A 13,007-nucleotide genomic window follows, 5' to 3' on the forward strand; every position below is an offset into this window, starting at 1 on the left:
GGGACCAGTCTCTTGGTGGCTAGTTGTTCATGTATCATTATTGTCAGTTTTCTTCCAGTTTTGCCCATGTAATGTTTCTCACAGTTCTCGCATGGTATTTTATTACGTTAGCCTTAATGGTTGTGGGTATGGGATCCCTTACGATTGTCAGTAGCCGTTGCAAGATGGTAGTGGTTTTGCAGGTTACCCTGACACCTAGGGTTCTGAGTAGTCTTGTGGTCATCTCTGATAGCTCTCTGATGTACGATAGGGTGACTAGTTGTCTGGCCGTGCTGTGTCTTCTCATTGTAGTCTGTCGCAGAGGTAACAGTGGATTGTGCTTTTTTGGGTATCCATTCCTTTCAAAAACTCTGTGTGAGTGCTCCTGTTCCGCTTTGCCCAATTCCGGGTTGCTGCAGGGTTGTGACTCGTTTGAATAATGTCCTGACACGGCGCCATTTATGGGAGGAAGGATGTTCTGGGGATGGTAGGACTGACATATGGAGAGAGGCTGGGTTAGTTAGGACTACATTCCCTGGAGCTTAGAAGAATGACAGGTGGAGGGGGTATCTCGTAGAAACCTATCTACCAGGACTGTGGCCGATGGGTGCCAGGCCTCAACAACCTTTTCATGCCAGCTCCACCAAATCTTCAAATCCTTGGTTAAATCTCTTCACCCCCTCTTTTAAGTATTTTTTAGGGTTTTAAAACACACAACCCTCAGAGAAATTGATGTGGAACAGAAGGGACCAACTCTGTCATGCCCTGAGGGCTGAAACTTCACTATAAATCGACAGGCCACTGAAGCAAGAGGTATTTAGGTGGGAAAATTGTTCAATATGTTTGTACACATTTACATTCCCACTTAAATTTTGTGAAGTTCCAGTAACTCGAGGCGGTTTGACTCCACGCTGTTAGGAACTGAAGGAGATGAGGGAAACTTTGAAAACAAACGTGTGAATGAATAAAATCCAGTCCGGGAAGCCGCTCGCCGCTCATTCAAGTTCCAGACGGATAACCGGCGCCATTGACTTCATCGAGTGAAATTCCCGCCGAAGAAGTCGGGAGCGTTGGTGGGGGTTGGGGGGTGAGGCGACCGCACTCCTCCCAGCCGCCGGAGGGCGCTCGGCGTGGCTGTATCAGTGGGAACCTCCCATACACCAAGGAGACCTCAGTGTTGCGCTATCACTGGGACCGCACTCCTCCCGGCGGTCAGGGGGCGCTCGGTGTGGCTGTATCAGTGGGAGCGCATTCCTCCTTTACACCCGGGGCCCTCAGTGTGGCGCTATCAGAAGGGCCGTACTTCTCCTAGCCACCGAAGGACGCTCGGAGTGGCGCAATCAGTGGGACCGCACTCCTCGCAGCCTTCGGAGGGGTATTCGGTGTGGCTGTATCAGTGGGACCGCACTCCTCCCATCCGCCGGGGGGCGCTCAGTATCGCTGTATCAGTGGGACCGCGCTCCTCCCATCCGCCGGGGGGCGCTCGGTGTGGCGGTATCATTGGGACCGCGCCCCCAGCAGACGCCGTGCGCGCTCTGGGTATCTGCGCGCCTTTTGTGCGGCGTGTGGGGGGGGGGCGGTAGGTACCGGCGTGAGTTACCGTGGTTGTCCTTGTCTCCCTGTTTTTCCGGTGGAGAAGGCGTGGGGACGGTGGGGATGATCTGCCTGGCGTTGACTGCTTTTGCCTACTTGTTCCAGTCGGGTGAGAGCGGGGCTGGGGGGGGAAGGCAGGGGCAGGGGCAGGGGCAGGGGCAGGGGCAGCTCATTGAGAGGGCAGTGTCCTGGGTGTGTGCACCACTGAGGGATAACGAGCCATATTAATTCAAGGGCCTCTCTGATGAAGGGTCTAGGCCCGAAACGTCAGCTTTTGTGCTCCTGAGATGCTGCTTGGCCTGCTGTGTTCATCCAGCCTCACATTTTATTATCTTGGAATTCTCCAGCATCTGCAGTTCCCATTATCACAGGCTATGATGGAGCTGCATATCCACAGTGGGTGTATTGTGTGTAAGTCTGGTTACCATACTGTAGGAACAATGTGACTGAACTAAAGAGGGTGCAATGGAGATTCACTGGGACCTAGACTGGGACGATTCAGGTGTGAAGAGAGGCTAGATTATCTGAGGAATTTTTCCTTTGAGCAGAGAAGGTTGATGTAGAGGTACTGATTGAGGTTTACAAAGTTATGAGGGACATAGATGGGGAGAAATCTTACCCCTTAGTAGAGGGGCACAGCTATCAGATAAGGAGGAGAAGGTTTAGAGGAAATGAAAATTAATCCAGAGCGTTGTGGTTAGTTGCAACTCACTTCCCAAAACGATGATTGAGGCAGGAACTCACGAGACATTTAAGTATGAAGATGAACACTTAACAGGCCATGGCACCAGTGCTGGAAATACCCACCCGCCTAGCTGAACTCGTCCTCACCCTCAACAACTTCTCTTTTGACTCCTCCCACTTCCTACAGACTAAGGGGGTGGCCATGGGCTCCAGCTATGCCTGCCTCTTTGTAGGTTACGTGGAACAGTCCCTCTTCCGCACCTACACAGGCCCCAAACCCCACCTCTTCCTCCGGTACATTGATGACTGTATCGGCGCCGCCTCTTGCTCCCCAGAGGAGCTCGAACAGTTCATCCACTTCACCAACACCTTCCACCCCAACCTTCAGTTCACCTGGGCCATCTCCAGCACATCCCTCACCTTCCTGGACCTCTCAGTCTCCATCTCAGGCAACCAGCTTGTAACTGATGTCCATTTCAAGCCCACCGACTCCCACAGCTACCTAGAATACACCTCCTCCCACCCACCCTCCTGCAAAAATTCCATCCCCTATTCCCAGTTTCTCCGCCTCCGCCGCATCTGCTCCCACGATAAGACATTCCACTCCCGCACATCCCAGATGTCCAAGTTCTTTAAGGACCGCAACTTTCCCCCCAGTGATCGAGAACGCCCTTGTCCGCGTCTCCCGTATTTCCCGCAACACATCCCTCACACCCTGCCCCCGCCACAACCGCCCCAAGAGGATCCCCCTCGTTCTCACACACCACCCTACCAACCTCCGGATACAACGCATCATCCTCCGACACTTTCGCCATTTACAATCCGACCCCACCACCCAAGACATTTTTCCATCCCCACCCCTGTCTGCTTTCCGGAGAGACCACTCTCTCCGTGACTCCCTTGTTCACTCCACACTGCCCTCCAACCCCACCACACCCGGCACCTTCCCCTGCAACCGCAGGAAATGCTACACTTGCCCCCACACCTCCTCCCTCACCCCTATCCCAGGCCCCAAGATGACATTCCACGTTAAGCAGAGGTTCACCTGCACATCTGCCAATGTGGTATACTGCATCCACTGTACCCGGTGTGGCTCCCTCTACATTGGGGAAACCAAGCGGAGGCTTGGAGACCGCTTTGCAGAACACCTCCGCTCAGTTCGCAACAAACAACTGCACCTCCCAGTCGCAAACCATTTCCACTCCCCCTCCCATTCTCTAGATGACATGTCCATCATGGGCCTCCTGCACTGCCACAATGATGCCACCCGAAGGTTGCAGGAACAGCAACTCATATTCCGCTTGGGAACCCTGCAGCCTAATGGTATCAATGTGGACTTCACCAGTTTCAAAATCTCCCCTTCCCCTACTGCATCCCTAAACCAGCCCAGTTCATCCCCTCCCCCCACTGCACCACACAACCAGCCCAGCTCTTCCCCACCCACCCCTTCCCCACCCACCCCTTCCCCACCCACCCACTGCATCCCAAAACCAGTCCAACCTGTCTGCCTCCCAACCGGTTCTTCCTCTCACCCATCCCTTCCTCCCACCCCAAGCCGCACCCCCATCTACCTACTAACCTCATCCCACCTCCTTGACCTGTCCGTCTTCCCTGGACTGACCTATCCCCTCCCTACCTCCCCACCTATACTCTCTCCACCTATCTTCTTTACTCTCCATCTTCGGTCCGCCTCCCCCTCTCTCCCTATTTATTCCAGTTCCCTCTCCCCATCCCCCTCTCTGATGAAGGGTCCAGGCCCGAAACGTCAGCTTTTGTGCTCCTGAGATGCTGCTTGGCCTGCTGTGTTCATCCAGCCTCACATTTTATTATCCTGGAAATAGAATTAGGTGCTTTATGACTTTTGCAGATGTGATGGATTGTAGGGCCTTTCTCTGTGCTCTGAAATCTATATAATGCAAATTGAAACTTTCAAAATTGAGCTCTTTAGCTTCTAATTAGATAAAGGGTTCATGATCCAGGGCAGATAAATGTGACCTCTTTGAATAGCTGAGCAAACAGACCTGAGAAGCTGAATGATCTAATCTCTATTCATCCGAATCTCAACATGTAGAATAGGCAAATTTAAAAAAGTGATAGTTGGCAACCAAATATTTGTCAGTGGACGAAGTATAATAGTTATAGTTCATCTTATGAGTTCAAGCCTTCTAACAGTGGCTTGTGACCAAAGTTGAAGCTGTTACTTGAGCAGTACTGAGGGAATGTTGCACTATTTGTAAATTAGTACTGTGGGATTGCAGTATTGTCACAGATGCCATCTTTCATTGCCCTATTTACCAGCGCAGCTAAATGTAGGACCTCTCTTGTTTCAGAGATACAGGGGAGTTCTCATTGATATATAAAATAAAAACAGAAACTCTCAACAGGTCTAATGGCATATGTGATGTGAGGCATTGTAAACATTTTTGAGTCCAGTATGACTCCTCTTAGAAACAGGAAAAAAATTGCTATTTTTATTTCAAATTTCCAGCATCTGTAGTATTTTGCTTTTGTTTTAGAGTTGTACCTGATGCTACCCAATATTTATTCTCGACTAACAGCACTAAAACTTTGAAATGAAACAAAGGACTGACAATGCTGTGGCTCTGAAACCAAAACAGAAATTGCTCAACTGATAGTAGGTAGGAAAAGGTAATATTTATGCTGATGATGGGACTGGGGATAGGAAAGAGTGAGCAGATAGGTGGAGTTGGAGCCCAGAGAGAGAGAAGGAAAGTTAGACAGACAAAGCCAAGGAAGAAGAAAAGCTGACACTGCGTACAGTGAGTAGGTGAAAGTAGGTTGGCTGTGGAAAGCAGCCCATGTTTTGAAAGGGTGTGGGGCGTAGGGGTGGATAAAGGAAATAGGAGATATTTAGGATTTATTGAACTCTATATTCAGTCATGAGACCGCATTGTCCCCAAGCAGAAGATATGTGCAAATTGGCTGCCACATTTACCATATTACAGCATTGGCTGCATGTTGGGTTGTACTGGATTATCTCGTAGTTTGTGGAAGGTGATTGTATGAATTTTTTCTAATTTCTGCATTTTCTGTTTACTTCTCAGTAATTACTGGGATACATGAGCGTACTTTCATCGCTATCAAACCAGATGGAGTTCAGCGTCGTCTGGTTGGAGAAATCATACGAAGGTTTGAGCAGAAGGGATTTAAACTGATTGGAATGAAAATATTGCAGGTACAATACTTATAGTTCACCAGATCAAGGAATAGTGTGTAATTTACTACAAGTAGGTGCTACTTCTATAGGTCACAAAAATAACAGCATTTAAAGTGAACAAAGTTTCTCATCAAGATATGTTGATTTTCTGACATATTGAGCTGTATGATGGTCAATACATTTGCTTTCTAAGAATATAGAAAAGGAGCAACAACAGGCCGTTTAATCTGAGCTTGCTTCGTTATCAAGTTTGTTTTTGTCTGGTGTTCAATCTCCACTCGGCTTTCTTACATCATTCCTGTTTCCCTTAATTCCTCTAGGACCCAAAAAATACTTGGCAGTGAACATGCACAGCTCTCTGGGAGTAGAGAATTTCAAAGATTCAACCCCACTTTCAGTGAACATATTTAATCTTGTCTCAGTTATAAATGGCTGATGCCTTATTGTGAGACTGACCCGTGTTCTCAATTCTCCAAATAAAAACCAAAAGAACTGCAGACGCCATAAAACAGAAACAAAAATAGAAATTGCTGGAAAAGCTCAGCAGGTCTGGCAGCATCTGTGGAGAGAAATCAGAGTTAACTTTTCCCTTGCCCAGTCAAAGAAAAAATGTTCTCAGTATCTACCTTTTCCATCTGGAGGCAGAATGAGTACAACTTCACAATGCTAGAGAAACTCAACACTAGGTCACAGCGGTACATATTGTCTACAGATGCCGTTCAGTAACACAATATGGCTTCAACAGCACCTTCCGAACACTCCACAGCCTCCATCATCTAGGAGGACATGGGCAGCAGATACATGGGAAAAACACTAACTGCAAGTTCCCCTCTGAGTCATTCACCATCCTGAGTTGGAACTGTATCCCTGTTCCTTCACTGTCACTGGGTCAATATCTTAGAACTTCCTCCTAACAGCATTGTGGATGTACCTACACCACGAGAACTACAGTGGTTTAAGAAGACAATGTTCCACTACTTTTTCCAGGGCAACTAGGGACGGACAATGACCAATGGCCTGGCCAACAGCACCTGTGTCCCCATGAATGAATTTTTAAAAATTGAACTTTTTAAATCCATGGCTTAAATGGCTGACATCCACAGAAAGATAGTTTACACATCGTCTATGGAAAGGCTGCCATGATGGGGAAAGAACTTTTACTTCATTGTTATAACTAGGTGGATTGGCCAGGCTAAATTGCTGATAGTGTCCATGGATGTGTTGGTCAGGTGGTTTTGCCATAGGAAATGCAGGGTTACATAGGTGGGTGTGATGCTGTTTTGAGGGTCACTGTGGGCTTGATGGGCTGAATGGCCTACTTCACACTGGAGGGATTCTATTATTCTACTTGGACTGTGTTTCGCACAACACTACTCTTCTTCATAAGCATTTCCCAGCTTTAAATGCTTCAGTGAATTAATTCCAAAAGACAGTGTTTCAATTTATGTGATGTGATGACGAGTGGCAGTTCTTACACTTGGAGAGAAATCAAGTAAATTGTATAAAAACGTTCGGGGGGAAAAAATGGAGTATTTTGATGTACTGAATACAACAATACTGTTGCTCTTTCCTGTTCTGCTATTCAAGAATATACTTTATAACACTCAAAACATTTGAGGTGAATTTTATATTTTACTGCAGTGTTTAACAGAATAGGACCAATATGTAATAGTACACTGCATTTTTTATGTAGGCTTCAGAAAACCTGCTAAAAGATCACTACATTGACCTCAGAGATCGGCCTTTCTATAATGGATTGGTGAAATACATGAGCTCTGGCCCTTTGGTCGCTATGGTATGTTAAAGCATGTAGTATTTTATAAGCCTCTTGTCTGGCACTTTATAGGGGAGGTGATGGCCTTGTGGTATTATTGAAGGACTGCTATCCAGGGACCCAGGTAACATTCTGGGGACCTAGGTTCAAATCCCACCATAGAACATAGAAAAGTACAGCACAGTACGGTACAGGCCCTTCGGCCCACGATGTTGTGCCGTGGATTAATTCTAATCCAGAAATAAAATAACCCAACCTACATTCCCCTCAATTCACTGCTGTCCATGTGCATGTCCAGCAGTCGCTTTTCAGTTTTTTAATAAAAGGACTTAAATATTCAATATTGTTGAATGTAGAAACACTTACATTGAACATTAAAAATTGATAAACAGTAAAGAGTTGGTCTGTTCTTGAGCAGCTTTTGTGAACAATGATGAATAAATTCATCTGAATAATTAAAGGCCACCTTTTAATCATTACAGAAAGTATCTATATGTGCCCTAAAAGCAATCCTCAAAAAATATCCCCTTCCAGTGTCTGATTTTAAAGGTTTTTGGTACAGCTACATAGCAGAACATGTTATACATTTGTTTTAGACAGGCATTTACAATGAATGATAAAATTAAATGCCTCGCAGAGAACCATCCCTCAGCATTGAGAACAAACTTAAAAACTAAAAATAAAACCTCTTTGGAACTGAAAGTGAGTTTTGTGGTAGGGAGAAGAGGGAAGACCAAGTGGAACAGGTGGTAAAGGTGCTCCCAATTTGTTTAATGAATAATTATTAAAAACAAGACAGCATGGTGGCTCAGTAGTTAGCACTGCTGCCTCATACTGCCAGGGACCCACATTCCTCTCTATCCTCAGGTGACTGTTTTCCTCCCTCTGTCTACATGGATTTCCTCTGGATGTTCCAGTTTCCTTCCACAGTCCAAAGATGTACAGGTTAGGTGGATTGGCTATGCTAAATTGCCCATAATGTCCAGAGATGTGCCATGTAGGTGAGTTAGTCATGGGAAATGCAGGATTTCAGGGAGAGGTAGGGGATGGGCCTTGTTGTTGTGCTCTTCAGAGTGCCGGTGTGGTCTAACTGGGCCAAATGACCTGCTTCCCGACTCTAGGGGTTCTATGAAATAACTCCTACAATTGGCTGATTATTTTTTCCATGCCTCTACGAATGTAAACATGAAAAGTTCCTATCTTTGGATTTCATCACTTGTACAGACTAGTTTGGACAGTGAATCCAGGTTAGCACAGATGAGCAGCAGGTGACTTTCTGGTACTTAGAAGAATTGAACGGCAATGATTTTGTAACTTATAATGTGCTCACTATTCTTGACCAGAAGGTAAAAAAATTAGTTGAGATTCTTGCCCCAGATCTGTGTCAAATAATCCATGTTGGAAAAAAGCTCATTGAACAGAGGGTTAGGCCTGGGTGATGTCTTCCATGATTTGCTCACTTTCATTGTCCACGCTTGTTAAGAATGAATTACCTGGCCCATATATCAGCATATTGAGAGAAAAGTACAAAGTGAGAAATTGTGTGGAGGGGAAGAAACATTCTGGATTTGATAAATGGTATTACATTAACCTTGAGTTGTTCAACAACAGTGTAAGATTTTATCATTAGAGAAGTCAGTCATTATTTCAGCTGCCTTATTAAGGGTTGATTATTGCACTTCAATACCAGTTTTCAGAATAGAATGTTTTGGACAAAGTTTGCAGCCCGCTATAGAGCCAGCATCTGTTTGAATCACAACTGTGAAGGAACAGTTTGTCAGCACAGAAACTTGTAATTGAGAAATTGATTTCCCTATTTATTTTGGAAGACAATACTGCACTGTTTACTGACTTCTATTTCCTCACTATTTCAGGTATGGCAAGGACTGGATGTTGTCAAAATCACTCGGGCCATGATGGGAGAGACCAACCCTGCTGATTCTGCACCAGGCACTATCAGAGGAGACTTCTGTGTTGAAGTGGGCAGGTGGGCATTTTCTTGATCTAAAACTTTTTAGCAGAAATTGAGGATAATTCTTTGTTGAATGGAATGCACGCTTTGAATTTGATTTAATATCTTCTAAAATTGCTAAACAGTTCATTGTTTTTAAGCTGAAATAGGTGTCCTGCATTATTAAAGAAAGGTGAGAGAGACCAGAGAATGATAAACAGGCTGCCTAGCATCAAGTGTACAAAAAGGGTTAGTTCAAACTGATGACAGTGAATGTCCAAACACGTAGAAAACTTTCACCTGATCACATGATCCACAGAATAGATTAGAATATCCTTTATTGTCATGTGTACTCCAATACAGGAGTACAGTGAAAAGGCTGGATCATATCAAATATTTGGAGAAATAACTAATTGTGCCGGCTTTTCGGATCCCCTGCAAGTACATTTTGACTTTTAGCAGGTACAGTTAAGGTATCCCCTTATAATTGGATGCTCCTCTGAGTTACCCAAAAGAGTGGCTTCAATAATTGAGTGATTTGGTATGCTCCATTTAAAAAAAAAACTCCTTTACACACGACACAGGGTATCCTAGCATTGAGAGATGTTTCTTCAAGAATAGCGATTATTATTGTTTTCAGGTAATGGCAGGCTGCTTTGAGTCAGAAAGAATTCTGTAGTTGGAACCCATTTCTGCATGATCAGGAAGAAAGTACACAGCCAAAGCTACCCACTCAAGCAAGTCCATCCAAGTAGCACTGTAATTGTAGCATCAGCTCACACTCTCAAGCACTGCCAATGAATATTAATAAATACCGGATCCATTACTTTCATTAATTTTAACTTGATGGATTGAAATGAAGGATGATCTGGAGATAGAAGGAATATAACTTTTAACTTTTGTAATCCTTGGAACTGAATGCAGGAGCAGAGGCACCTGGGTGTAAGCACACATCACCGAGGCTCACAAGTAGAGAGCAGCAAATAAAGCATACAGTGACCTAGGCTTTATTAATCGGGTCATGGAGTACAAGAACAAGATCTCACGTGGAATATTTGTATACCATATGTACTCATGTAAAAGTTGAATTTTTCTTAGACTTTTTTAAGGTTAAACTTATGGGGTCAGCTGTTACATGGGTACTACTTTAGATGGGCTGAAATTCATGCTACAGTCCAAAATACTGTATCATTAGCAGCAACCCAATTGATCTCTAAACAAATAAAGAAAGAAAAACACAATGAATTACAGTAGTTTCTGTAATGGCTTCTTGTTCAGCAGGCAACTTTTGTGTACTCTTAGTTCCCTGTCAGATTACTAAGTCATGCCTTCTTATGAACCTTGTGCACCATCCCGCACTAGCCTTAAAATCCAAAATTCCGTCTTTCTTTGATTCGTTTCTTGCATGTATTCGGATGGCTTCACAACTAACACATTTTCCGTTTTGACGATTTTCAGGTACTCAGCAACATTTTTCTCCAGTTGTGGTCATTTGCTAGGTTTACCTCTGTTGGCACACTTTTGTTTTGACATTGTCTGTGAAGTTGGTTTGATACCTTTCTCCAGTCTCTCTCAAGTTTCTCTAAAACACAAAATTCTCTTGCTGCTACACAGTTATTTGCCTTCTCTGCAACTTCAGTAACTTTCAGTTTAAATACTGCTGTATATTTTTGTTTTATCTGGAGGGCATTTTTACACAATGAAGAAACTTCAAAACAATAGCACAAAAAAAATTCATTTTCTCATTGTAACATTTATGTAGAGTGTAATACCTGAGCTCTAAGATCTTGTTCTGTTATCTGTGAAGAACAAGGGTCGGTTTTTACATGAAATAAGGAAAATTCCAGATCTTTTGGCAAAACATAGGGAGTCAACTTTCACATGAGACCAACTTTTACTTGCGCATATGTACCGTAGTTCAAGGCACCTCAGTTACGAGAATTGATTGGAGAGAAGAAGTCTAAAAGGAGTTCTGATACAAGTTTTCAAACCAATGAAGGGGCTGGAAAGAGTCAACCGGGAGAAACCGTTCCTTTTTTTAAAGGGTTGAAAATAAGAAAACACAGATTTAAATCAATTTGTAAACATCACAAATATGATTTGAGAAAAATCTTTTTCATAACAGTAGGTGGGAGGATCCTGGAATGCATTTCCGGGAAATGTAGTGGAGACAGGTTCAATTGAGGCAATCGACAGATTATTAAATGATTTTTAAAAATTCTGTTGTGGGACCTGGGTGTCGCTGCCTGGGCCAGCAGTGGTAAGCCCAGCTGAGCATCAGTGGTGGAGGGAGTGGATGTTTGTGGATTTGGTGCCAGTCATGGAGACTGCTTGGTCCTGCATGGTGTTGAACTTCTTCAGTGCAGTTATCCAGGCAATTGATAAGTGGAAATCCCAGGCTAGTGGGGGGATTCAGTGATGGCAATGCCATTGATGTCAGGAGGTGATGATTAGATAATTTCTTGTTGGAGATGGTCATCAACTGGCATTTTGTGGCACGAATATTACTTGCCACTTGTCAACCCAAGCCTCAGTATTGCCCAAACCATGCTGCATTTGGACATGGACTGCTTTAGTATCTGACGAGTTGCAAATGTGTTGAACATTGTGCAATCATTGAACATTTTCACATCTGACCTTATGATGGAGGGAAGGTCATTGAAGAATAGCTGAAGATTATTTCTGTTCAAATAATTGTGTGCCTAACTATGCGAGGTTACATTGAAGAAAAGTGAATGGCTCTAATTAATAAGGCTCACTGGAGAGCTAATGCAGACTCGATGGGCAGAATGACCTCCTTCTGTATTGTAACAGTTCTGGGATGCAGTTTGAATCTCTCAAACATTTAACTCGGTGTACTGATTTTGTTGTGTGATGCAGGAATGTAATCCACGGTAGTGATTCAGTGGCGAGTGCTGTACGTGAAATCTCGCTCTGGTTTCAGCCAGAGGAGCTAATCTGCTGGAACGACTGTACTGCTGACTGGATTTACGAGTAGACCAGTCCTTTGTGACTTCAATCAGGAAGAAGTCTGTCAATACTGAAGTGCCATCGTTATAATGTACATGCCGTGACTGCACCAGATCTCCGGACCACTGAAATTTTCTTTCTCTCCGCAAGCTCTGTCAAAATACATTACTTCCATGCAGTGACTCAGCTGTATTGAGCACAAGAATCTTATTGAAATTTACCAAGTAAAGGTGTTTTTTGGGTGATTCTACATCTGGACCATGAGCTTGTCTTTCGTCTTCACTTATGCTGATCTCTGCTGTATTTTTCATCATTGTCTGTTTGACTTCTGTTCTTTTAAACTGAATCTTTAACCTGTTACAGAAGTGACATGGACACAGTAATATTGAGGTGAGAGCCATCCAACTTAACCAGGCTCAAGTGGAAATCAAAAGGCATTTAAATCCGATTGTGAAAGGGAAAACTCTATGGCCTTGTGTCATCAATTATTTCATCATGTAGAATAGGGAAATAGTCTACAAATCAAATTCCATTTGACCTATTTGAACTTTTAGCCTGGTTACCAAACTTGTTTCAACTTGGCATAAAGTACTATTCAATCATTTTGTCAATGTCTGAAAATGCTGTATTCTTTCACTCTTATTTGAGCGTCCTACACTAAGCAGGCTATGTGCAAAAAAGTACATGGGTGGTATTCTATAAACAAGCCTGTTCTTTTAGAGACTTCAATGTCTGAATTAAAGGCAGGAATCATGTGATTCTTACTATTTGAAATTAATGGTGCTTTAGACTATTTTTAATGTACTCTATCATTGCTGTTTTTAAACAGCATGGGTTGGGCGTAATGAACGATCATTCAGATTGATTGGAATGTTAAC

General features: G+C 43.8%; 1 protein-coding gene across 5 annotated transcripts; it reads left to right on the forward strand.

The window, feature by feature from the left end:
- Positions 1–1,168: 1,168 nt before the first annotated feature.
- nme3 (NME/NM23 nucleoside diphosphate kinase 3) lies at positions 1,169–12,750 on the forward strand. Of its 5 annotated transcripts, none has more exons than XM_048552175.2 (5): positions 1,169–1,518; positions 5,322–5,452; positions 7,128–7,229; positions 9,083–9,195; positions 12,040–12,750. In XM_048552175.2, exons 2-5 carry the CDS (start codon positions 5,438–5,440, stop codon positions 12,155–12,157), a joined length of 348 nt encoding a protein of 115 aa, XP_048408132.1. In that variant the 5' UTR covers positions 1,169–1,518; positions 5,322–5,437; the 3' UTR covers positions 12,158–12,750. The 5 variants fall into 5 exon arrangements, with proteins under 5 accessions (XP_048408132.1, XP_048408129.1, XP_048408131.1 ...); XM_048552172.2 differs by lacking the exon at positions 1,169–1,518 and adding an exon at positions 1,537–1,681; XM_048552173.2 differs by lacking the exons at positions 1,169–1,518; positions 12,040–12,750 and adding exons at positions 1,757–1,983; positions 10,084–11,995.
- The last annotated feature ends 257 nt before the right edge of the window (positions 12,751–13,007 follow it).

This window comes from Stegostoma tigrinum, chromosome 23 (genome assembly GCF_030684315.1).
Source record: "Stegostoma tigrinum isolate sSteTig4 chromosome 23, sSteTig4.hap1, whole genome shotgun sequence".
NCBI classification, from domain to species: domain Eukaryota; kingdom Metazoa; phylum Chordata; class Chondrichthyes; order Orectolobiformes; family Stegostomatidae; genus Stegostoma; species Stegostoma tigrinum.

Coding starts and splice junctions, on each gene's coding strand:
- nme3 (XM_048552171.2), top strand. CDS start 1,860: ATGCTGCTTGGCCTGCTGTGTTCATCCAGCCTCACATTTTATTATCTT. Junction 1,984..5,321: donor CCACAGTGGGTGTATTGTGT/GTAAGTCTGGTT, acceptor TTTACTTCTCAG/TAATTACTGGGATACATGAG. Junction 5,453..7,127: donor TTGGAATGAAAATATTGCAG/GTACAATACTTA, acceptor TTTTTTATGTAG/GCTTCAGAAAACCTGCTAAA.